Source organism: Helobdella robusta (assembly GCF_000326865.2).
Source record: "Helobdella robusta unplaced genomic scaffold HELROscaffold_10, whole genome shotgun sequence".
Lineage (NCBI taxonomy): Eukaryota > Metazoa > Annelida > Clitellata > Rhynchobdellida > Glossiphoniidae > Helobdella > Helobdella robusta.
Window position 1 is genome coordinate 2,973,495 of NW_008703571.1, and position 24,735 is coordinate 2,998,229.

General features: G+C 31.6%; 5 protein-coding genes across 5 annotated transcripts; 2 read left to right on the plus strand and 3 right to left on the minus strand.

The window, feature by feature from the left end:
- Positions 1-1,169: 1,169 nt before the first annotated feature.
- Positions 1,170-2,091, plus strand: HELRODRAFT_166757 (hypothetical protein; the record flags this gene model as incomplete). Its single annotated transcript, XM_009011973.1, has 3 exons — positions 1,170-1,193; positions 1,515-1,583; positions 1,804-2,091. The coding sequence occupies 3 exons, from the start codon at positions 1,170-1,172 to the stop codon at positions 2,089-2,091; spliced, it is 381 nt and encodes a 126-aa protein (XP_009010221.1).
- Positions 2,092-4,665: 2,574 nt separating this feature from the next.
- Positions 4,666-5,544, minus strand: HELRODRAFT_166758 (hypothetical protein; the record flags this gene model as incomplete). The annotated part of the gene is made up of 1 exon (XM_009011974.1): positions 4,666-5,544. The coding sequence occupies one exon, from the start codon at positions 5,542-5,544 to the stop codon at positions 4,666-4,668; it is 879 nt and encodes a 292-aa protein (XP_009010222.1).
- A 936-nt stretch (positions 5,545-6,480) lies between these two features.
- HELRODRAFT_166759 (hypothetical protein) lies at positions 6,481-7,435 on the minus strand (the record flags this gene model as incomplete). The annotated part of the gene is made up of 3 exons (XM_009011975.1): positions 6,481-6,671; positions 6,921-7,197; positions 7,370-7,435. The coding sequence occupies 3 exons, from the start codon at positions 7,433-7,435 to the stop codon at positions 6,481-6,483; spliced, it is 534 nt and encodes a 177-aa protein (XP_009010223.1).
- Positions 7,436-8,052: 617 nt separating this feature from the next.
- HELRODRAFT_166760 (hypothetical protein) lies at positions 8,053-9,556 on the minus strand (the record flags this gene model as incomplete). The annotated part of the gene is made up of 3 exons (XM_009011976.1): positions 8,053-8,223; positions 9,073-9,118; positions 9,189-9,556. The coding sequence occupies 3 exons, from the start codon at positions 9,554-9,556 to the stop codon at positions 8,053-8,055; spliced, it is 585 nt and encodes a 194-aa protein (XP_009010224.1).
- Positions 9,557-21,731: 12,175 nt separating this feature from the next.
- Positions 21,732-22,730, plus strand: HELRODRAFT_166761 (hypothetical protein; the record flags this gene model as incomplete). Its single annotated transcript, XM_009011977.1, has 3 exons — positions 21,732-21,815; positions 21,967-22,119; positions 22,185-22,730. The coding sequence occupies 3 exons, from the start codon at positions 21,732-21,734 to the stop codon at positions 22,728-22,730; spliced, it is 783 nt and encodes a 260-aa protein (XP_009010225.1).
- Positions 22,731-24,735: the final 2,005 nt, after the last annotated feature.

Below are 24,735 nucleotides of genomic sequence, written 5' to 3' on the forward strand. Positions count from 1 at the left end.
ATTACAAACAACCTTTCCATTAGAAATTAAATTGTTAGTGCATTCATCTTTGATAATAAATTTAGTAGAACCGCTACATGGCTTCAAGGTTGACTTGATCAAATTACAGGTTTTTTTAATGTTGAATTTACATAAAAATATTGATTGTAGTAATATGACTTTTTAGCAAATATTACTTGCTCAGAGAAAATCTTTTTATGATGAGAATAAACATTTTTATTCACTGTAGTAGGATTTTTAAGATATCTTTTATACATGTTATTCTTAATTTTAAAAATGGGTGAAAGGCTGGGTGTCATTTAGGGTCGTTTAAATCTGGGGTGTTTGTTACAAACAATTTTAGTACAAAAACATTCAAATGCATAATTATGTATCATATGAAAAAAATCAAATGCAATATTCATATTATCGACACTAAAAATATAAGTCCAATCATAATTGGCCAAAAACGAATTCAAAATAGAAAGATTATTCAAAGAAAAATTATAACGTTTGCCTATACTTTGAACAGTGTTAACCTGTAACTTTAAAGAAAACATGGTGAATATGGGAAAATGATCGGAAATGTCGGTTTGAATTGTGACAGAAGTGTGATCAATGGGATGGTTGCAAAATATGTTGTCTATAAGTGATGATGATTTGGGAGTAACTCTCGTTGGCTTATCAATCAATGGAAAAAATAATAAAAATTTAATAAATTATCAAAATTGATAGATAGTGTATCGTGCTTAAGTAAATCAATATTAAAGTCGCCTATTATATAGACAAATTTATTCGAAGGAAGTTTATTACAAAGACAAGACAGTAATTGAATACATAGGTTAAAGTTAGTATCAGGAGGTCTATAAATTAAAATAATAAAATTTTTATTATTGCAAGTGATAAGTTCTATGGAAAAAGATTCAAAATTAGTTTCATTCAAAACAATGTCATCGCGTGGAATATAAGTTAAACAATCTTTTATAAAAAATCTACCGCCACCACCAGATTTATTCATGCGATTTTTACATATAAAAGAATAGCCAGGTAAATAAATTAGAGAAGAGGAGTAATCATTCAGCCACGTTTCACATAAACAAATTATAGAAAACTGAAAATTTAAGTTTTCAGTTAATGAAATATTTAAAAAATCTAATTTATTAATTATAATTCTTAAATTTATATAAAAAATGGAAAAACCCGAGATATCCACGGTGTAAGGAATTAGACTGACTGAAGGAATAACAATACAGTTGTTATATAAGTTATTAAAAAATTGATAATCAGGATCAATCAATCCAGATGAAGTTAAATTAGTCATTGTTAGATGAGTAAATAACAGCGTTATTAATAGTTTGTTGATTTTGTCCGTTGAGGAAGCACCATTCAAGCAAACATTGTTCGGCCAATTTTCCTCAATCCTTATAACTTTATCGAAATCACTTTTTAAAAACAAATTTCTGAAAGCTGCACTAGTTTTAATATTTGCATTTAATGATGGAGTATTGATGTTGTTGTTACTGTTTTTATTGAAGACAAATTTGGTCAGAGACATCATGCTGAGACATCAGTCGCTAAAAATTTGTCTGACATTGCTGAAGAAGGTAACAATGATGATGGAAATTTTATAACAGTCAGACGCAAGAAAAGAAGAAACATTTTACTATCAACTAATACAAATCCATGTTGTCATGCAATATCAAAGATATTGCATGACAACATGGACTTGTATTAGTTGAACCTCATGGGCCTACGCAATATAAAATATCAGCTAGTAAAATTGTACATTGGAAAAAATTTTATAACATTGGTAATGTTTCAAAGACTTTTGCATCCAATGTTGTTGACCACCTTGAGTCAATTGATGTTAAAGTTTTGTCTTGCTACCCTGTATTCAAGAGGAGAAATGACAAAATAAAACTTGATGAAACCCACCCTTCTACGTCATTCCGGTTGTGTGTAGATGAGAAGTATGCGGAAATAGTTGAAAGATCAAGTTCTTGGCCTGATTATGTTCAGGTTAGGAATAGGGTTTTCAATAACAACAGCAAAAGTGGCAGCACCAGAAATGCCGATGTCAATGTCAGGACATGTTCTGATGTGAAACGATGATATGGAACTAGTGTCATGTTTTATTTGCAAACTTTAAATTTATGATTTGTTAATTTGACTTAATTTTTTTTTTCATTTACCCGCTTTTTTTATATTATGCAAGGATACATTGTATATTCGTTTAATGTACATTGTGGATAAACTGTTGACTTTTGACAATCATTTCTTTAATTTATTGTTACTGGATTTCGAGAGTGCCTGTGAGATTTTATTTAATAGGCGCTATACAAATGCATTAAATAATAAATAATAATGATATGGTGGCTACATCAATTGACTTTAGATGATTTATGACATCTTTTGCCGTGCACTGATCAAGTTTCTCAACGTATACCATTGTTTATACGCGGTACTGCTTTTATAGGCTTTAAATTTGTAGAATTACCTATCTTTGCCTATAACTTTTTTCATCTGCTCGATTTTTTTTTGTGTTGAATATGTAAAGGAGCATCTGACTTGGCAACAACTAAAGGAAGAATTTTGGACTTTAGATTAGGCTTTCTGCGCTGAACTAATTTGAAATTGTCATCATTTTGGTTATCTTCGGATTGAGATTCGTTTGTAACTCTGTCATCCCAGAAAAGTTTAACAACGGATGTTGGCGTTTTTAACGACCCAACATTCACAACAGTATTTTTATTATCCTTGCATTCACTGGCTAGAGCAGCGCTATAATGTATACCTGAAATTGCAGTACCTGATAACTTTAGAAGAATGGATTTGTTTATCTTTTCAACTCATTCATTATGTCCAACATTTAAACATTACCGTCATTTGAACAATTTTCCACATTATTTATCACATTAGAAATTGGCACTCTTTTTATATCCAAGATAACGAAAGTAGCCATTTAATGAAGCAAATTGTTGTTAGAAATATAACGAATTAATTCAATTAATTCCAACACCTTGTCAACTTTTGTGTTTCCTTGCTGTTTGCTTGGAAATTTTTCTTTTTTATCCTTTTCAATACAAGTTCGACTAACAAATTTTTTTGCAGAAACTAATTCCTCCTGAAAAAAGAATACCGAAACAACATTTTGAAAACACACTTCGTCCAACTTTTTTAAATTTTCGAAAAATACCATAAAACCTCCGAAACAAATAACTCTTTCGACGCCATTTCAATTAATTAAAACTAATAATATATATATATATATATATAAAGAGAAAGAGAGAGAGAGAGGGAGAGAATTTGTATAACCCAGCACTTGATGCAGTTTATATTGGAAATTTGTATAACCCAGGCCTTTGTCCCTGTGATTAGCATTTATTGTTATGGGGCCATTCAATATTTAGGTCACGCTTTTTATGCCATTTTTCAACCCTTCCCCCCTCCCTGTCACTTCATATCACGCTCAGCTGATCCTCCCAATAATCACACCCGACCACCTCCTTCTCATTCTACAACCTAACCTTTAATCTATTATTATATTATAATGTTTTAAATCAGAATAAAAATGTCTCGTAACGATCCAGTTCCTGTTCATGGCTAATTCTACAGCTCGGTTCACACTGTTGCCAGATGTTGCTCCAATGTAGCCAAAGAAATGTCTGTATCATTGCCAGCATTGTCTACATTCAATCCTGTACACAAAAAAATTAGGTGTTTTGTTTTCTCTTCCTTAATAATAAAATTGAACAGTAAACGCCAGAATCGTATATTTTTTATACTGCGTGCATCGATTATCTAAAATATCTAAAAATAAGATGGTAGCAGCATTGTTTTGCCTAAATAATAAATATCAAATATTACCCGATCTGGAACGCTGGAACGCATCGGCACTAGAGATGAGCGGGAATTGAAACTTGTATCCAATTTCTTCCCATTTTTGTTTGTCACTCCCGATTCCTCCCAAATTCCCAATTTTGGCAACGTTTCCGAAAATTTCCAATTTTTTAACTCATCTTGCGTTTTCCCTCCCCTTTATCCTATTTCCTTTTTTCCCATCTTGCAAATTTCTAAACACCAAAAACAAAAATTTTTTATCAAAAAAAAGCAAATATTAGGAAGGTAGATCTCGTACAAAACAAAATAAAAGTTCAATTAAAACAATTTATACATGTTTATGAATAATCATACTATGTGAATTTCTAACGACAACAAGTGTGCATATGTGTGTGTGTGTATGTCGACCACATTTTTTTATTTTTTTTATTTTCAGTCATTTATTTGGTAAATAAGAAAATCACCAGGAGATCTAAAAGAAAAATAACATGTGCAGACCACCTTAATTAAAATGTAACTGAGTGAATGTCATAGCAAAAAAATTTCAAATGAATAATTCTAATTGGAAAATAAAAATTTTACATCGTTTCTGCAATTGTCTAAAACATTATATAATAGTAGCAAAAATCAAAATAATATCACGAGTATGGAATAATAATAACTAATTAAGTTTACAGGACACCTTCGAGAATTTTCGAAGGAGAAGAAAATTGTATGAGCTATTACGTTTACATTGCAACAAGGATCTAAGCTGATCGACGGTGAAATATTCGAAGGTTAGATTTCTTCAAATATCTCATAATTATTCTTACAGTATATCTATTCATTTTTAGGAAAATCAGTTAGTCAGATATCTGATCTGCTGACGCCGCTGTTTTTTTCGGTGTTGTTAACATCTTTCATTGCAGATGCATTTGTCTTGGCACTGGGCAGAGTGTTCGAGGAGTTGGTATTATCTTTATTGAAGATCCATTCACGAATGACAACTGAGGCAGGCCAGTTTGATGCAGTCATCACCTTGCCATACTCCTCGGCCGGGACACACAATCTGAATGAGGAGTATTTTGTTTCATCATCATTTTCTACACGTTTAGAGTCCGGATAACAGGAAATCAAATTGATTCCTCTATTCTCACAGTGTTTTTCGATTTTGGAACTGTCAGGTAGTTTGACATTCCCAATGTAGAAAACTTTTTTTTTAATAATGGATTTAGATGCCGTGAAGAGGGGGCTAGTTGTGAGTGATCCCAAAATCTTTGAGAGTTTGTGAGATTTATTTTTATTGATATTATCTTCAACTTTTTTAGCAATTGGCGGTAAAGATATTGATTTGACTTTTTTCTTATTGCGCTGAACGAGTGTCATACGATCGTCAGAAACATTATCGTCAGATTGCAATTCACAATCAGTTTTATTTGTTTTTGACACTAAAATATTTGACCATGAAGTATCGATTGTTTCATTTTTAATATGATTAATATTTGTATCGTAGACATTACACGTAGCAAGATTTGTGCGAGAGTTTGTATCATGCGCGATACTTGAAACAAGATTTGTACAAGTAGGCGCAACTGTTAATTTGTTTACCAGCGATTTATCAAGACCTGTTAATTTGTTTGTATCATGCGCGATAATTGAAACGAAATTTGTACAAGTAGGCGCAACTGTTAATTTGTTTACCAGCGATTTATTTCTATCCAGTATTTCATTCAGCACGGCGGCCATTTTGTCACCTTTTTCATTTATTACCTCCAACATATCATTCGACATCAAATCAGGTATTTTTTTTTATATTTAAAATCACAAATGTTGGCAAATGTTGACAAAGATCATTTGTCGACATATATTTTATCAAATCATAATATCAAGCATTATACCAAACTTGGTATTGCCACGCTGTCTGGTTGAAGCTTTTACTTTTCTTTCTTTTTTTATATTATCCAATTCAGAATTCAATGTTTTTTTAGAAACAAGCAATTCTTCATGACTATAAAAATTTGAAACATTATTTTGAAACTTTTTTTTGTCTAATTTATCCATATTGTTCAGAAAATACCACATAACCTCTGAGACGAATAATTTTTTGGAAACCATATTTTTCAACCTAATTTCGTGACATGTAACAAAGTAAAAAAAAAAAACATGTTTGCGCGTAGATATTTTATATAAAATTTCTTTATAGATCTATTGCTTGCACGTAGTTATTTTCTTTGTTAACGCATACGTGTGTACATGTGTGAATGTGTATGTCTCGATCACATGTGTACTTATATATACATCAATCAACAGGAAACTTATATAGCGCCAATCAAATGTTCTCAAAAGCGTTGTCGTAGTTATATAAACATAGAAGTCTACAATACTATTAATAAGAGAAAACTTAGTAAAATTATCGAAGTTTAACAGTGGATAAACATGTTTTTTGTTTTTTTTAAATGTTCTAAGGGACAGTCCGGATGATCGCAATGACTGTGGCAGGCTGTTCCACACGGCCGGACCTGCAACAGAGATACTCCGTGCACCAATCTGCAAATGTGAAACATCATAAAACAAAACTGTTATTGGAGCAGAGCCAGGTCTGTACATAGCCAGCAAGATGAATACACTTATTTATTGATAATCTGATTGCGATAGTTTCAAACGTACTTATCAATGGCAGAGTTAACTTTTTATATTTGAATTCTCTTTGCGAAAGTAAACTATCAAACCACCATGACCCGGATCATGCTCTCTAATATAATCAACAAACTGAAACCCAGGCGACTTTGCCAAACCAATTGCAAAATTGCCAGCCAATCCATGCCAAGTTTCTGTCAGCACCATGACATCCAAACCATCAAAAATCCATCCATCTTTTTGGCATCATCAAGTAATTTTTTCAAGTCGCTCCTTTGTTGAATTGTTAGGTAATGACTTAACCAAATATTTTCCAAACTGTAATCTAAAGTTTTCATCCTACGTATGTTTTTAAAGATGAGTTCTTTAATTTTTGCATCATTTCTTTCCTAATCTTATCATCTTCAAGACATTTTTAAGACCAAAATCTCCATCAGTTAAATGGTTAATTATTTTATAAACCCTGTCATCATCATCCTCAGAACCTTTCTTCAATCCGAACAGTATCATGTTGGCTTCCCCCTCCTTTGCCTCGACAATTTTGTTCAGCGTTATTTGAACACTTTTCACATCATCATTGATTGCTTGCACACTTCTACCAACTTCAGATTTGACAACTTTCGAAAAAGAAGATCTGTTCATTTCACGCTTCAAAACCGCTGTTTCATCACATAGCTTTGACCTAGAAGCATCTATTCTCGAAAGTTTACCATCACCTTCATCAATATTCGTTTTGATAGCGTCAATCTGCTGTTTAATATCCTTATTCAATTCGTTCATTTTTTTCATCTCATCAAATACTGCTGAGTCGCCAGCTTTAATTTTTTCGGAGACAATTCTTTCGATAGGTGATGAGCCAGAACATGCAACACAAAAAATTCTTACGCAGCTGAATGCCTGGAACCAAGAACGACACCGAACAAACGTCACATACTACGTTTATGCCCTCCTTATCACAAGCAGCTGCTTTGTTGGCACTTTTTGTATTTCTATCCGTCATTGTTGCAACACAAAGTTATCAAAGTCCACGTAAAAATCGTTTGAATCATGTAAATCACGTAAATATCTTAGTCCAGTTCACGAGTCTGTAAAATTAACACAGCACATAACAATAGAGAATTTCAAAACAAACGATACAACTTCAGAGACTATCCTAAAATATCGATACAATTATAGCTGTCCAATTTCGTCGATTTAACACTAATTATAATTAAATTAAGATAGACTAATTAAATAATACAAAATTAACTGTAACTAATTAATTGTAATAAAAATTATAACAAATTACTCAGCAAAAACCCGGCCATTAAACGCAACTAAATTCAATAAAAAAAAACTCAATGATAACCAGTAAAACTAAGAAAAAATATGGAGCAAAGAAACCACAAACAACTAGAAACTAGAAAACATATATATATATATATATATATACATATATATATATATAACATGAAATTTCTTTTTAATGGTTCCTTTGTTAGCACGTGGTTATCTTCTTTGTTAACACACACACACACGTGTTGAGTTGCATAAATAACTCATATTTTGATCAAAATTAATTTTTTAAAATTTGGGCATGTGCATGGTGTTTTTCCTATTTTTTCACATTTACGTCCATCATTCCTGATTCCCGAACAGTGATTCCCTAAAATTCCCTTTCCCATGTTCTCCTCTAGTCGGCACTTTGGCAGCAGCCTGAAGACAGTATGCGTACGTTCGCATCCGGTTACCCTCTCCTTTCTCCCTGTCACACACTATTACGCTGGACAAACCCCCTTCGTCACTCCCCTTAGCGTGACGTAATTATTGAATGGCCCCTATTAGTGATTGTGTTAATTTTACTGAGATGGGAGATCTAGTAAGAAAATACTATTCTAGTTGCAGGCCACCATGACTATTGATAACCAGAGTGCATAAAGCAGTTGAAAATTGCAAGAACGAATGAAAAAATCAAATGATAATAATCGAATGTGAAAAGTAAAAGCATAATCATTAATGAGAATTTAGCCTATTTGAAAATAAAAGTATGCAAAAAAAGATAAGCCTCGGTTACAATAATAATACATTATGACACATATCTTCTTTTTAGGCAAAAAGTTATGATCATTCATTGAGCAAATGTAGGGGAGACGGGTAATGGATGGACCTTTTTCTCCCGTTTACTAAAAATTGTTTCTTTGTTCATTAAAATTCCCTGCCACTATTTTAATAACTGATTTTAATTTATAATTATCTTATATTTTTATGTTTTCAAATAGCGTAAAAAAATTTAATTTAATTTTTAAGATGGCTTCTAATTTTCATAATGGTTCATTCAGTACCATGACGGTGTACTGAACAAACATAACAAGGTACTGATTAGACCAATGAAGAAAAACAAAACAATTAAAGAAAATAAACGGAGCATTTGAAATTTTAATCAATACGTAAAGTGAAACAAAAAATATATTTAAACTAAATTCATCTAAAATTTAAAATGAAAAAGTGAAGAAATATAGGTAACTGCATTGCACATTGTAACCAATGTTCTTCTTTCAGCACTAGTAACCAGACCAAATTGATGGTCTTCTTTATCTGCTATCACATGTTCCATTCATCAACATTTTAAACATTGCCCCATAAAAATTTGTATTCTACCATATCATAATACTGACCATAATTGTTTCTGTTAAATACTGATTTTCTGCCAATTGACGTAGATTCTGGCTTTTTTATGGTAAATTCAGTATATCTTGATAAAAAAGAGTTTTAACCGATCCATTCCAGCCTCTTTATTGGTTTCCCATGGACTGCGACCTCGAGAACGTAAATGAGGGAACATTTTCTCAAGTTTTTTAGCATACTCGAATGTAAGCTGTCTCATTTTAACACGACTAAGTCTAAATCTCATCTTGGATACTGCTACACAACAATCAATAATACATTTCTTCCAGAGATTGTTAAGATTTTCATCGAGACATTTTGGTACGGTTTTACATCTAAACTTGACAAAAATGGCTTTTTTTATCTTTCTCTCAAGAGTTGAACGTTTTATATTATAAACATCAGAAGCTTGTCTTGGAGACGTTGTACATTTCGAAATGCCATCTAATTTGTTCAAAAAAGAATTATCTAAATTCATCATGCAAATTTATTAAAAATAAAATTTATCATTCAAATTCATTATGTATGCAATTTGTTCTAATCTATTTTATTTTCACTTTTTAACAGTTATTTTATCTAATTTAATTAAATAAAAAACTAATTTGTACAACTAAAAAACAAATTGAAAATAAATTTTTAACCACCTGCATTCAGCTCACAAAACTCTTATTAAATTGTTTAATGATGCAACTATTTTCAATTAAGTGGTTAAAATATATCGAGCTGTTCGGAAAGTAATTTCATTTTTTGTGGTGAAAATGAAAGACGATAAATATTTAATTAAATTATATATTAGCTATTCTGATCCGACACCTTTTGCCATCTTTCTGGTAGTAGCATGATCCACGCTCTTAAAATTTTTGGTCTTAGCTGGCAAAAAATTGATTCAGGTGATTTTTGACGTGTTTATTTGAGGTAAAGGTTTTACCGTCTAAATAATTTTGCAGTGACCAGAAGAAATAATAATCCGAAGAAGCCAGGTATGGAAAATATGGTGAGTGTGGCAGTACATCCCATCCAGGCTGTAAAAGCTTTTGGCTAGTGACCAAACATGTATGAGGTCTCGCATTATCTAGGTGCAATACTACACCTTTTTTGTTGATTCGTTCTGGCCTTTTCTGTTGAAGTGCATCATTCAGTTTGTCCAGATAATGACAGTAGACTTTCGAAGTAAGTGTTATGTTATCCAGTAAAAGCTCAAAAAAGTGGCTTCTTTTAAATCCTACCAAACAGACAACGTAACCTTTTTTTAATGGATATCGGCTTTTGAAATGCTTTGAGCTGGCTCATCATTTCTGCTCCATGATTTTTTTCGTTTGACATTGTTATATACGACCCTCGTCCCCAATTATGATGCGCTACAAAAATGTATCAACGCTACGACACAAATTTCTCTCTTTGAGAACATGGGGAATCCATATATCGAGGTTAAACCCAGGCCTTTCAGATGGTCGTAAACAGTTGAATTCGATAAATTTAACCTTTCACCGATCTCACGTGTTGTTATTCGCCGGTTTGCATCAACTAATGCCTTTATTGCGTCTTTATCAGCTTCAACCGGCCTTCCAGAACGTGGTGCATCTTTGACAAATAAATAGCCGGAGCGAATTTACCTTTTCTTTAATAAAAAAGTAAAATATGACAAAAATGCTGCTCATTGCTTTCCATATTTGAAAGGGTACCGACCAAAAACTACTGCGTAAAATCAATTGAACTTATTCACACACAAGCCTTGCCATATCAGTTGTCAAAACATAAAAATAATGACAATGCGACTCTGAATAAAATTTTTACAATAATATAAAATTTTGAATAAAATTTTTGAAAAATTTTCAAAGCGATTTTTTGAAAACTCTTTAAATTCATTATAACTAAACAGCACATTTTTGGATATTTCATAATTGTAGTTGGTCTAGTTTAACATTTATTTTATATATATAAAGTGTGATATTAGCAGTGAATACAATTAAATACAATAAATATATAGTAAAAATACAATTAAATCCTCTGTCGTGAAATAACGAAATTACTTTCCGAACATAATAATAATATATATATGGTCTGCACCATATAAAGAAATATATATATATATATATATATTGGAAGGAGACCATATTTTATACAGTATATATATATATATATATATATATATATATATATATATTATAAAATGCATCTCCAAGAGTTGCAAGATTTGTTAATTAAGATTAAGTAATGCACGTTTAAAAAAACTAAATTCCGATCGCTAGTATTTTTTTTTATTATTTCAAACTTTGGCGTTATATGTAAGCTAAATTAATATAGATATTCTTAAATTTATCCAGCAATATAACGTAAAATAATCACACGCAGCCAAGTTTACTTGTAAAACTCAAAAAATATCAAGTAAGCGATACTTTTGTATAGGAATGTGGTTTGCAATAAGTTTGGAACATTAAAACACTCAATTCAAAAAAAATTTACAATATTTTTTCAAACTTTCTTTAATTTTAAATTGGTTCTTTATTTTATATAAATATAAAAATTCGAATAAGAGACAATGACGCTTCTGAAATTAAAATGCATTATATTTTCTTTTTTCTTAAGTGTAAGGTAATTAGCATATTATGGAATACATGTTCCATTAAACTATCGGAATAAATAATTGATTCAACACATCTTGGTTTGCGCTATTTTAAACATTTAAATAAAAATACTGTGTATATATAACTTGAACAATGAAGAATGAAATGAAATTTTGTTTACTGTATATTGTGTTAGCTGATAGGAATGATATTTAAATATTTTGAAACTTCGTCTCGATTGCCTAATTTCATCAAGTTCTAAAGTATAGTTGTATTTTTTAAGTTGAGAAATTTTTATGTGATTTTTGTCCATGTATCAAATTTTTCAACATATTAACTTGAGTACTGTGTACTGTGTTCGCATATGTTCTACCCCTATAAAATACATGCTGGTATATCTACATACATATATACGATCGCGTTGGTTAGGTTCGGGTGCATGTTAGACTGAACGGTGTGCATCTACATTCATAAATCATCAGTGCGGCCGCCTAATATGTAAATTACAGCTCTAGCAATAAATAACTTTTAAATATTTTGAAATTAATTCGACTTTCTCAGTGTATGTTCCATTCCAACTCTTGATTAATAAAATAGAGCAACAATTATGCTATTATAATGTAACTCTAGGCAAAAATGATGCGTAAAACAAACAAAATTAGACTATTTATATATATATATATATATATATATATATATATATATATATATATATATATGTATATATGTATATATGATAAAATATTTATATGATAAAAATTGATAGAAACAGAAACGATACCTACAAAGATATGAATACAAGGTTAATGTTTCAGAAAAAGTTTGGCTGATTATTAACATATAATATATATATGAGTATATATGTATATATATATATGTATTTATATATATGTATATATATATATGTATATATACGCAGTTGTTTAAAAATATCATAGCATTGCATATGTGCTGTTCAATTTGAATTTTTCGTACGACGAATTTCAGTTTATTATCAAGTTTGTTTAGTCATAAACAAAATTTTTATTCATTTTTTTGCATTTTTTTAAAAATATTTATGAACATTTTAACATAAAAAGCTTTTTAAATCGAAATATATGTACTACTAATAAACTTTTCTAACCAAAGGACGTCATCTCTTGTGATGAAAAATAACTGCAATAGTAAGCCAGAATCGATAATGGATCATAGCCATCTACTATATTTATTCAAATGTAATATTAGTGAGTGTGGGCACCATAATTTCAAATATACTGGTATGACGACGACCAAGCTGTCAAGAAGACTCACGATGCACGTACAAACTGGCGCTATAAAGAACCACATGAAAGAGAAACACAAAACTAAAATTACTAGACAAACCTTGGACCACAATGTTGAAATCTTACATTACAATAACAAACATTATAATTTACGACTAGCCGAATCAATACTCATAGAACAAAGACAACCGATAATAAATATTCAACAACTGGCAATTGGAATTCTTCCCTCTAATAAATTTAGAAACAGAGGGATCATCGATATGACACGTAAAACACAGTATGATACGTAAAAGTGTCATACTGCACAAAATTGAAGATCGTAATGTATTGGCATAAAGTTATTTTCATAAAATTAAATTAACAAAAAATAATGCACTACAAACAATAAAATATTACCATTGTAAAAGCGCACCATATATATGCTTAAGCATTTGGCAACAAACACGACGTATCAATTTGGACACTAAAGATGGTATAGGAATACCAAAAAAAGCTTTTCTGTTCTATCATGCTTAAAATAAAAAAATTGGGTTTTGAGCTTAAGAAACTTGACAATGATTTACGATCTACCGTTGTGATGTGTGTGTGTGTTTGTGTCTATATTATGTATGTATATATATTGTATGTGTGTGTGAGTTCGTATTGTTTGTAACATTTATAAACGAGTTTATAATTACCATTTGGGCAAACGTCAAATTTGGAATACGGCATGCTCAGACGTAAAAATAATTTGCTTGGTTTGTCCGGTAACAACAAAAATCTAATTTAGAACGACGATTGCTGCTTCAGGCATGTCATAATTAATTTATTACCGCGCTCATACCACAAGTTGAATGTGGATGAATGTATTGCTGTGAAGTATAAGGTGTTAAAATAGAACGTAATTTCTCTAACACAATAAATGGTAATAATTTGAAATATTGTGATGTTAAAAATAAATGTTTCTTGATGATGGTCTAAAATTTCACAAACATATTTATAATTGTCTTAACAAATGTTACAATAATTTGGGATTGATTTGGCATCATTTTAAAAATTCATCTGTTAATTCGTTTTTATTATTATATAAATATAAATTACATAAATCTTTGGTGAGATCTAAAATTAAATACGCTGCTTTCACGTGGTCTCCGTAAAATTTAAAGTTGATTTAGGACATTGAAAGAGTCCAAAAAAAGCTATCACCAAGATGGTAGTGGAATGCAAATGATTGGACTATGTCAGCAGACTGAAGCTACTGGATCTCCCAACGCTGAAGTACAGACGTATCAATCAGGGCGGATTTGATTGCGGTCTACAACATGTTGCATAACCTTGAGTTGTCTCTTTGTTACCCGCAGTTGATGAAGCCAAAGGACGGGAGAACAAGAAGACACATGTATAAATTATCAACTCATACATGCTCATAGGACGCAATATAAATTAATAATAATAATAATAATATATATGTATTGTATTATAATGCATTTTATATTATATGTTTATATATGTTCTGTATGTAATGTAGGTAAGTTTACTTACATGTAAGTATATTTCCAAATATTTTCTTTTTCCATTTCTAATAAATGTTTGAACTTATACATCTTTGTAATCAAATATATTTTTACTGTCTTTGTTAATAACTAATTAATAAATGTATATTTGCGCGTTCTAATCGTCATGTAATTTCGTTTTTTATCCTGTGTATATTTTCTGGGTAATTTTATTTGTGTATCTAGTTTTCTCGAAAAATTTTTTCTTTGAACATCATGTTTTCTGATTATTTTATATGTAATTTTAGTATGCTTGAGGCTGGGGGCACAGGAACCTAAAGTTCTTGCCCTTCATTATTTTTTTATGCTATGTTACGTTATGTTTTGTTATGTCAACTTCATATGTTTAGCCGTAGATGTCTCGACGCTAATATCAAGATGAGAAAGTTAGCTTGCCTGCTTAGCTTGCTTTGCGCATAGTTGCCGGTTGCCCTGTTGTATTGGACTATCGTTTATAGCAAATTTTTTTTTTAGTCTTTATTATTGCAGTTCTGACATACACAGAGTATTTTATGTGCACGCGCAAGTACCGCATCCTATACGCTGAGTATATGATAGCCATTGAGGTGTTTGACTCAGCGAGCATTTGAACCACCGAGCCATCTCGCCGGCCAACATGCGACAACTTACGTTGTCTACCCATTTACCAACCTCGAAAGGATGGACGGCTGGGTTGACCGGGAGTCGGCTACCCGGATGAACTTGTAGAAACTGCAGAATTCGAACCCGGGTCGTGGTAGACGGACAAGCTAACTACTTGACCACGAGACCCCTGACCGGTGTTTAAAATTATATTATTTAAAATAATTATATTAATTTAAAATAAAATAATTGAATTAAATAGTACCTACTGTTGTTCATTTGTCGTTAGATGTTGTATGATAGTTAATTTATTAAGTTGTTCATTTATTTAAATTTCATAATTTATATCAATGAATTATTAGTTATCTAGTTTTTAATTTTGTCTATTGAATTAAATTTAATATAATGGTAAATAAATATTATGCGTACGGTTGTAGTAGCAGATACAACTCAAATGCTTAATTAAAATGATGAGAAAAATCAATTTTCATTTTATGCATATCCATTGAAAAATTTGTATTTGTGTGCCTATTGTGTGCCGGCTAACCTTTGTAATAATTTTATTCCAAATAAATACTCACAGATTTGTTTGCTTCTCTTTAAATCGTCAGATTTTATTTCTGGTTTTCGTAACTCTTGCAAAAAAAAATTAGGAACACTTGCTGGCAATACTGACACGGAAAGACGAAAAAAAGCCGAATGAAGATGATGTTTTATTGAAATTTTTAATGCACCAACGACACAACCTCGTTCAACAATAAAATCACCGTCAGCTACTCGTGGAGTTTGGATATTGAAAGAGCAGAAAAAGCAACCGAATAGTTTTTAAAAAATGACTGCTTAAATTCAAATCAAATTCAAATTAAATTGTTAGACAATTTGTTGATGATTTACGAAATCGTTGCATGTTTGCAAGATGTCAACAGAAGTGGTCCCTTAAAACCAGCCGAGTATACATTTATTTGAGTTGTTGGCAAATTTTCCAAACAATGAAAACAACAGAAACTGCCATAAAGTTTATTACAACGTCACGTCATCAGCGAAAATTGTTTTTCAAACAATAACACGCTGAACCAAGATTTGTTAGTTAAGGAAATGTACAGCACTTTTAATCACGATTTCAAAAGATGATCTGCGAACGTGTTTTTAGTTGCACAATTTAAAAATAAATGTTAATAGCATTATATATAGCCAAAAATAAATTTTTTACAAAATAATTAAACAAAGTTATATTGTTCAATATTCTTAATTTAATTGACAATTTTTATTGTTATATAAATTGGTGTGAAATAAAATTTTGACAAATACTTTTTTAATAGAGTACCGAACTGAATAAATCGCAAAATCTCCTTTTGCACAAAACATGTTCGCCTATTGTGTCCGCTTTTAGCTAATTTCCATCTACATACTAGCGTCGAGACATCTATGGTTTAGCTGTTAGTTGGTTGGTTGATTGGTTGGTTTGTTATTAATGGTTATATTATTTATTTAAGTGCAGGCTACTGATTGCTACACACGCACATACACAAAGACACACTCACATAAACCTTGTGGACGGCGCGATAGTGTAATGGTTAAGGTGCCAATGGCTGGGTTCAATTGCAAAGATATCCCGCCCATCACATGCTATATGTGTGAAGCATTGATTCATGAATATGCTTAGTGTTTATACCTCCGAAAAATACCAAAAAGAATTGCAGTAAAAAGGTTCACGAAAATGCCACATTAAATCGAATCATTCATACGGATATATCAAAACAATAAATTAACAACATAAAAAATTATGGAAACAATTTTTTAATGGAAATTATAAAAGCATATAACATGCGTGCAATGTAGCACGATTATTTATGCCTTTATAGTCAGTTACCTGAACGTTGCTGGTATAAATATCATTGAACATCATCAAGGAGCAAACATCGAGTTACAAATATATTTATGATACCCTTTTGTCTGTTATCAAGCTTATACGTTAAAAATGTCAACAAAATGGATTGCTTTTCTAATTTGTTTAACTGTTTTGACAGTTTCTATGCAATCTGATGCGGTTAGTTTATATAATTCAATGTATAAATAATAAAAACGTACTCTGGGTGTAATTTAAAAAAAAATCTTTTTTAAATGTTCTATTATACTAACTATCAAAATTGTTTAATTTTAAAAGCGCTAATGCTAAAAATGTTAATAGGTTTAAACAGTTGCGTAGCCAAAATTTTGCTGTGGGGACTAAACAATGTTAATAAAGTTGGCTATCTTTCATTTTGCCACAAAATTCACCATTCTTTGTTATTAAATTGTTCAAATTTGTTCTGAATTTCATTGTTGTGAAAAGTTTGAAATGGCTTTTAGTCCAAATTTTTACAAACGTATAAAAGATATTGTCTCAACCTTTTCACAATTTTTGCATTGTCGTGGAACTTCAGTACCAAGCTCCCTTTGCCTATGTCATATTTTTAAAGCATTCTTCGTTCACGGCAGAAAATGTTTGAGACACTCTTTCGTTCTTATTGGTCAAGACAAATATTTGAAGTCTTTGGCAGCATTGATTATATCTATTAATAAATCTACACAATTAGCATTTTTAGACTGGGTTATCAGATATAGGCTATTTAATGTTTTTGCAACTTGTAAAATGTTTTCAATCCCTCGAGTGTGACCTTTTCTTGATCATTCCTTCTTAGTTTCTACATCAACAACTCTTGCTATTTTAAACGTTACTATTGATTTTTTGACATTAGAACCTCACATCTCTGCTCTCATTAAAAATGCAACCACACAATTCAGTTTATCCACCATATTCGTCCTTTTCTCTCTGCCTTGTTTTGTCTCACGTTGATTACTAAATCTCTCTTTTATCTGAGTTTTATTATTAATAATATTTTCTCTTTAAAAATAAAAATATATTTCAAAGAAACTTGTCATTTTTTTTTAGATTTTTCTTTACCTTATTATCTCTAATCTCCTTATTTTGGTTACCGATTCAACACACCATATAACCACCTATCACAAATTTTCTATTTGTTTTTTATAATGCAGTTCTGGCAGGCGAAGAACTTAAACATCCATCTATAAATATATAAACTTTTGTGCCATGAGATAGATACATACACGGCTCGTATGCACGCGCAAGCACTGCATTATACACGCAAAGCATACGATAGTTCGAGCAACGTCATCGCGCAAATAAAAACTACAGATATGTCACTTCTACCTACTGAGCATTGCATTGAGTATAATAAGCAAAAATCTTTTTTACATTCGAGCCGGATCATTGAATTGTACAAAATGGTCTCATCTGATTCAGGATTGAATGTATAATCATCTAAATTCTGTGACGTAAATTCAAATGTAAAACAATCCAAATCGGTTTATTGTAAAAAAAAGATCTGTGTAAGAAAATGTCTATTTCCTTTTGATGTAAACCAAAATTCAATTAACAAGGTAAATAGAATTATGATGAATTTCGTTAAAAGAATCTCAAATAATTTTAACGTGAAAAATTAGTTGTTTATTAATATTACAAATGTTTATGAAAATATTTAAAATATTTTTAACACTTTTAAAATAGACGGATAGTCAACAGATAGTTTTTTCTGATGGCCAGTCAGTGGAAAGTCAGGAAAATCTCGTTGCTGATGAGCACACCAGGAAAAAGAGAGCGGCAAAAAAGGAAGCCGGTGCTAAACAAACAACGAGTGGTCCTAAATGATTACATTATCGCTCAACACAACATGTTAATCATTTGATTTGATTGTTAAAAGTATTGAATTGAATACAGATTGAATCTAAGTTGTGGATAAATTTAATATAAAAAAAATGAGATAAATAAAAAATGTCTTTTGATTATCATGTTTCATCCGTAATATTCAACTGACTTTGTTAATGCAGAATAAAAATTACTTTAATCTAAAATAGGATTGGTCATTTCAAATTTATTTACTTGAAATAAATCACATATTCTACTGGTCAAAGCTTAAAAAAAACTTTCGTTCAAGAACGTTGATTAATACTTTTTAAGTCAATTACTTTCCCTGATAAAATTTAGAGTAAATTTTCAATAATATTTTAAAGTAATAAAATGTTTTTAGTGATAATTAACTATGCAGTAAATAATTCTATAAATATTTAGTTTATCACAGTCATAATTAAGAACAGGGTTTCGAACGGGAACCGAACGGAAATTTGAGTCGGAATGAAATCCAGAGCTGAACCGAAAAAAATTCTGTTAATTTCGGTTCAGTGCATGATTAAATTTAAAGCACCAAGTGAAGTGAAAATCATTTAAAAAACGGGATTATCGAGTTCTTTAAACTTTGCTAAATTTCCAAATATTTTACATTTTCAATATTGTATTATTTATTTAGTAGTCACATGTTATAAATATTTGTGCGGTTAACAATCCTATCAATTTTGATTGCGCTTGTAATAATTAGAAAAAAGCTTACTATACGTAGTTACACAATTTTATAAAATTAGAGTTGTCATAAAAAAAAAGTAAATTAGTTAAATGTCACGAACCGATATTCGTTAGGCACGACACAAACATTTCGATAGTGAAGTGGTTTCGATGTGTCTTGTGTGTGTTTCCCTTAATGGATTATGCCAGTTTTCAAATTATAAGGTTTCACTTGGTTCAAAATCACGTGTACTCCTATCTTACATATCAAATTTTTTAGTAAATTCCATAAAACCTCTGATAAATTTATCTTCTTATATGGTTTTAGAATTTTCAAATTTTATAAATATATATTAAAAAATGGTTTAAATTATTTTTAAATCATTATTTTTCACTTGGCTCACAGATAAATCTTTTAGAATATATTTTAAATCGTTATTTTTCACTTAGCTCACAGATAAATCATTTCAAATCTTTTTAAATCATTATTTTTCTTGTCTGGTTTTAAGAATGCAACATAGTTCTGAAAAACGTCGAAGTGGTTGAAGTGATTCTGAGCAAGTTAGTTCAATTGTTCCGTGAAATTTTTGTTCCACAGACACAAATTTTTTCGTGGATGTTTTTTTTTTAGAATTTTTGGAAGTTTGGCAATCGATATACCGGCGACGTCGTACGTAAAAATATTCATGTTAACATAGATATCAATGAATGAACATCGATATTTTATGGATGTGAGGTAAATATCGATTATCGATATGTCGTTTGCATACCTTCCAAAGATAATATTAATTTACCATAGACGGATATTTACAGCGTCTTTAGCAATTTTTCGACATTAAAGCAGTGATATTTATTGCGGATGGGGATTTATCCAAGAAATAGAATACACCAGTGAAGATATATTGTGCAGTTATTTCAGAATTATGCAAAGGTGTGTTATTAATTCAAAGTTTAATGCCTTATTCGCATCAAGCCAAAATCAATGGCGTGAAGAAGTCAGAGAAAATGAATGAAATAAAAACGGTTGAAATGAATTTCCTGGTAGAAAAAAATAGTGTATGTGAAAATAATAATATAAAAGAGCAGATCATCAACAGTAATAGCAAGGATAAAGATGACGTTGGCGATGATGATAAAAAAAAATCAATGACCTCAGCGACCACACTCAGAAAGCAAATTATGCATCAACCACGACAAGACAAGATGATAGCTCCAAATAACTGACAATAAAGATGACGCGCTAAGGAAAATAGTAAAATAATTTATATGCCGTCATCAGCAAAATGATCAACACCCATAAAAAAACAGTAGTCTTGTGAATCATTGAAGAAATATTGGAAGTATGCTAAGGCCGAAAAATGTAATTTCGCGATAGAGGATCAGTGCTCGTCACAGAGAAAAAATATTAGGCCACAAAGTGAAACAGTAGAATGCCTACCAAAGTACTAACTTCGAGAATTTTGGCCACCTCGAGTCTGCATGATGCCCCGTTTGCAGTACATATAACCTACTACTCAACATGTTATCGCATTGCATTGAATTTTTAGTTCTCAAATATGACTGCTCCGAACATGTCTTCGTTTTAAAGTTTGCAACAGCTTGTTTCACATTTCTTGAATCTAATCTGGTTCATCTTTTTTAAATTTTTTCTTGATTAGTTATCACATTTCATGTTGCAGTGTTGACAGCAGAATGCTTACCAAAGTACCAACCTAAGTCTAACCTTCTGACAGCGAGATATCTGGAAAGTTCGAGAAGCGTTTCTAGAACGGGTATATAAAGACATGCGATATATTGAATGATTTTCGTTGAATATTTAATATTAAAAACATTGATTGTTAGGGTTGAAAACAATATTTGATATTTGACTGAGTTGTGTTTTTATTGTATTTGCGATAAACGTTAGTGAATTTGTTATTCGCAAAGCGATAGTTTCTGAACGTTAATTCGACAATTTGTGGACATTAACAATTATTAGTAAAACCTAATAGCGTTGATTATTAATTAATTATTGTTTTGTAAATAAATAAAACGATAATTTGGAAATTATCTTGTCCTTATTTTCTACTGCGATTAAACGATTTCGTCGTCGACCAGGAGGTTGTAACATTGGTGTCAAAAGTGTAATTTTCGGTGGAAAATTAGTAAGCATCGTTGTTGAAAATTTTGATTTTTTTTTTTGGTCGACAAATTATTTTATAAGAAAAACAATATGACAAAACTACATTAACTTAAACTGGTGCAACTCAAAGAAGAGTTATAAAAACGCAATCTTGCTACAAGTGGAAACAGAGGAGCATTGATAGCACGCCTAATGGAAGCCCTTGTTAATGAAAATGAAAATCCAGATGAATTCGAGTTTGACGATCAGGATGTCGAATCGAATGCAGTTGTAAACGTTAGGGCAAACACCGAATTGATGGCTCTACTTCGAACAACAATGAACAAAAATTTAACAAACAAGAGATCAAATGGATCCAAAAATTGAACAACGATCAGCAGAAATAAAACGGACGAGAGAACAAATTGGTGCCAAATTCAAACAACAGTCGGCCGCGATTGATGCAAAAATAATACAACAGTTGAGAGGACTCAGAGAACAATACGACGTCAAAGCTAAACAGCAATCGGCTGTAATCGATGCAAAAATAGAAAATCAGATGATAAGAATGGAAGATGTCACGTCGAAATTTGATCAAAAGGTTATTGGGCTCAAACAGAAGTTATCTTTGGAAGTGGATAAACTTATGAACTTGAAGAAACTAAGAAAATAAACTCCACACCTGTAAGACACGTGACCGCGATGACAATAAAAGCGCCAGCATTCGACGGAATAACTTCATGGAACATTTATAAAGCCCAGTTTGAAACAGCAGCAATGAATTATGGCTGGAACAAAAGAGAGCGGGCAACGGCTCTTGTGGTAGCGTTACGAGGGTCAGCGGCAGAAGTTCTCCAAACGATTCCAGCCGAGAACCATTCCAACTATGAAGTCCTGGTAAATGCGTTGAATTTACGTTATGATAAAAAACATATGAAGCAAATATATCGGTCTCAGCTACGAAACCGGACGCAACGACCTGGAGAGTCAATACAGCAGCTGGCACAGGATATTGAACGGTTGACTCTGCTGTCATACCCTACGTACGACCCACAACACAGAAAAGAGACTGCACTGAAAAAGTTAGTAAAGGCTGTTCGAAATTCAGATCTTAGACAAACTCTCATACTAGCGGACAAACGCAACCTCAAAGACGCCGTTGTCTACATCTTACATTTGAGTCAGCAAAGCAAGCTTCAAAGACTGACGTAAAACTGCAACGAATTTATAAAAAATGTTCATGTCATTGGATGGTTCTAGAACAGAAGGGTCAGGATTATGGTGCGCCAAAATACTGGAATTGTGTAAAAGAAGAACATCCACGACGAGATTGTAAACAACGCCTTAGAAACAATTACTGTCGTCATTGTGCAGCAACATGGCACAAACGGTTAGATAGTGACCCCGCGTCACGACCAACTGCTTCAAACAAGGAGGCAGAAAACTAATAAAACGGGCCTTGTTACTCATTGAATTGATACTCAAGACTCGAAGAAGAGGTAAACAAGGTGATAACTGCAATGCTAAACCAAGGTGTCATCGAACCGTCAACTAGTTAGTCAGTTGTCCTAGAACTACAGAAAGCTAAACGAAGTGACAAAAAAGATAGTTATCCACTACCGAGAATAGATGACATCATGGACACGTTGTCCGGTTCACACTGGTTTTCCCCGCTAGACTTGAAAAGCAGATATTGGCGAGTAGAGATCGAGAAAAAACAGCATTTTCAATCGGCTTATGGCATTTCACTGTAATGCCGTTCGGACTTTGCAATGCTCCAGCTACGTTTGAACGACTAATGGAATGTGTATTATGAGGCCTCACCTGGAAAACATGTCTTGTCTAATTAGAAGATATAATTGTTTTAGGAAAGTTGTTCAACCAGCATGTCGAGAATTCAAGAGATATATTTTTGAAACTTCGAGCAGCAAACTTAAAGCTGAAAATGCTAATTGTTTGCGAAGAAATGAATTACTTAGGACATGTCACATTTTCCAATGAAGGAAGACAGATTCAAATAAAGTAGAAATGGTAAAAAAATTGGCTAACTCCGAAGGATAAAAATGATTTGCGCAGTTTTCTCGGATTAGCTAAATACTGCCGACGTTTCGTAAAGGATTTTGCAAAAGTCACAGAGAAGAAATATTAGGCCACAAAGTGAAACAGTAGAATGCCTGCCAAAGTACCAACTTCAAGAATTCTGGCCACCTTGAGTTTGCATGATGCCCCATTTGCAGTACACATACTAATCAACATGTTATCGCATTGTATTTTTAGTTTTTTTTTAGTTTAATTTTTAGTTCTCAAATAGAACTGTAACTTATCTGCTTGTCTTCTTTTTAAAGCTTGCAACAGCTAGTTCCACTTTTTCTCAAACTCTGGTCTATTTCTTTTCAATTTTTTCTTGATTAGTTATCACGTTTCATGTTGCTGTGTTGACGTTGACAGTAAGGACTAGTATTGTTATTACGTTGACAGTAATAATTGTCACAAATATATTCGCTAAGAGGCGCTAGTGTCTCTACAAACGCATACGGTTCGAGGAGCTAGAATCTTCTAACAGCGGATATCTGTGAAGTTCGAGAAGGGTTGGTAGAACGGGTATATAAAGACACGCGAGATATTGAATGGTTGTCATTCAATATTTGATATCAGAGAGCGATTCATTATTAGTGTTGAAAGCGGTATTTGATATTTGACTGCCTTGTGTTTTTATTGTATTTGCGATAAACGTTAGTGATTCGTTATTCGAAAAGCGATAGTTTCTGAACGTTGATTTGATATTTTGTGGAAATTAACAATTATTAGTAAAATTTAATAGCGTTGATTACTAATTAATTAATTATTGTTTTGTAAATAAATAAATCGATAATTTGGAAGTTATATTGTTTTTATTTTTCACCGCGATTAAACGAACTCGTCGCCGACCGGCCAGTTGTAATAACTAGTATTAATTAAAAAATTGTTGTATAAATTGTTTACAGCGCTTCAAAGAAATGTAGGTACGAATCATTCATTAATCCATTTTTCTTTAAATTCAGCAAACTTCTTTTTAACTGCTCTATTCAGTTTGTTATATTGCTTTCCATTTACATCATTTTCCCCATTCTTGCTTTTTGCAATTCTTCTTTTTTACTTAATTTTGGCACTTCTAGAATGGCCAAGTTATGTTTAATAATTTTGTATAGACCCAAATTTCCTTGCCTTCTTTCCACAA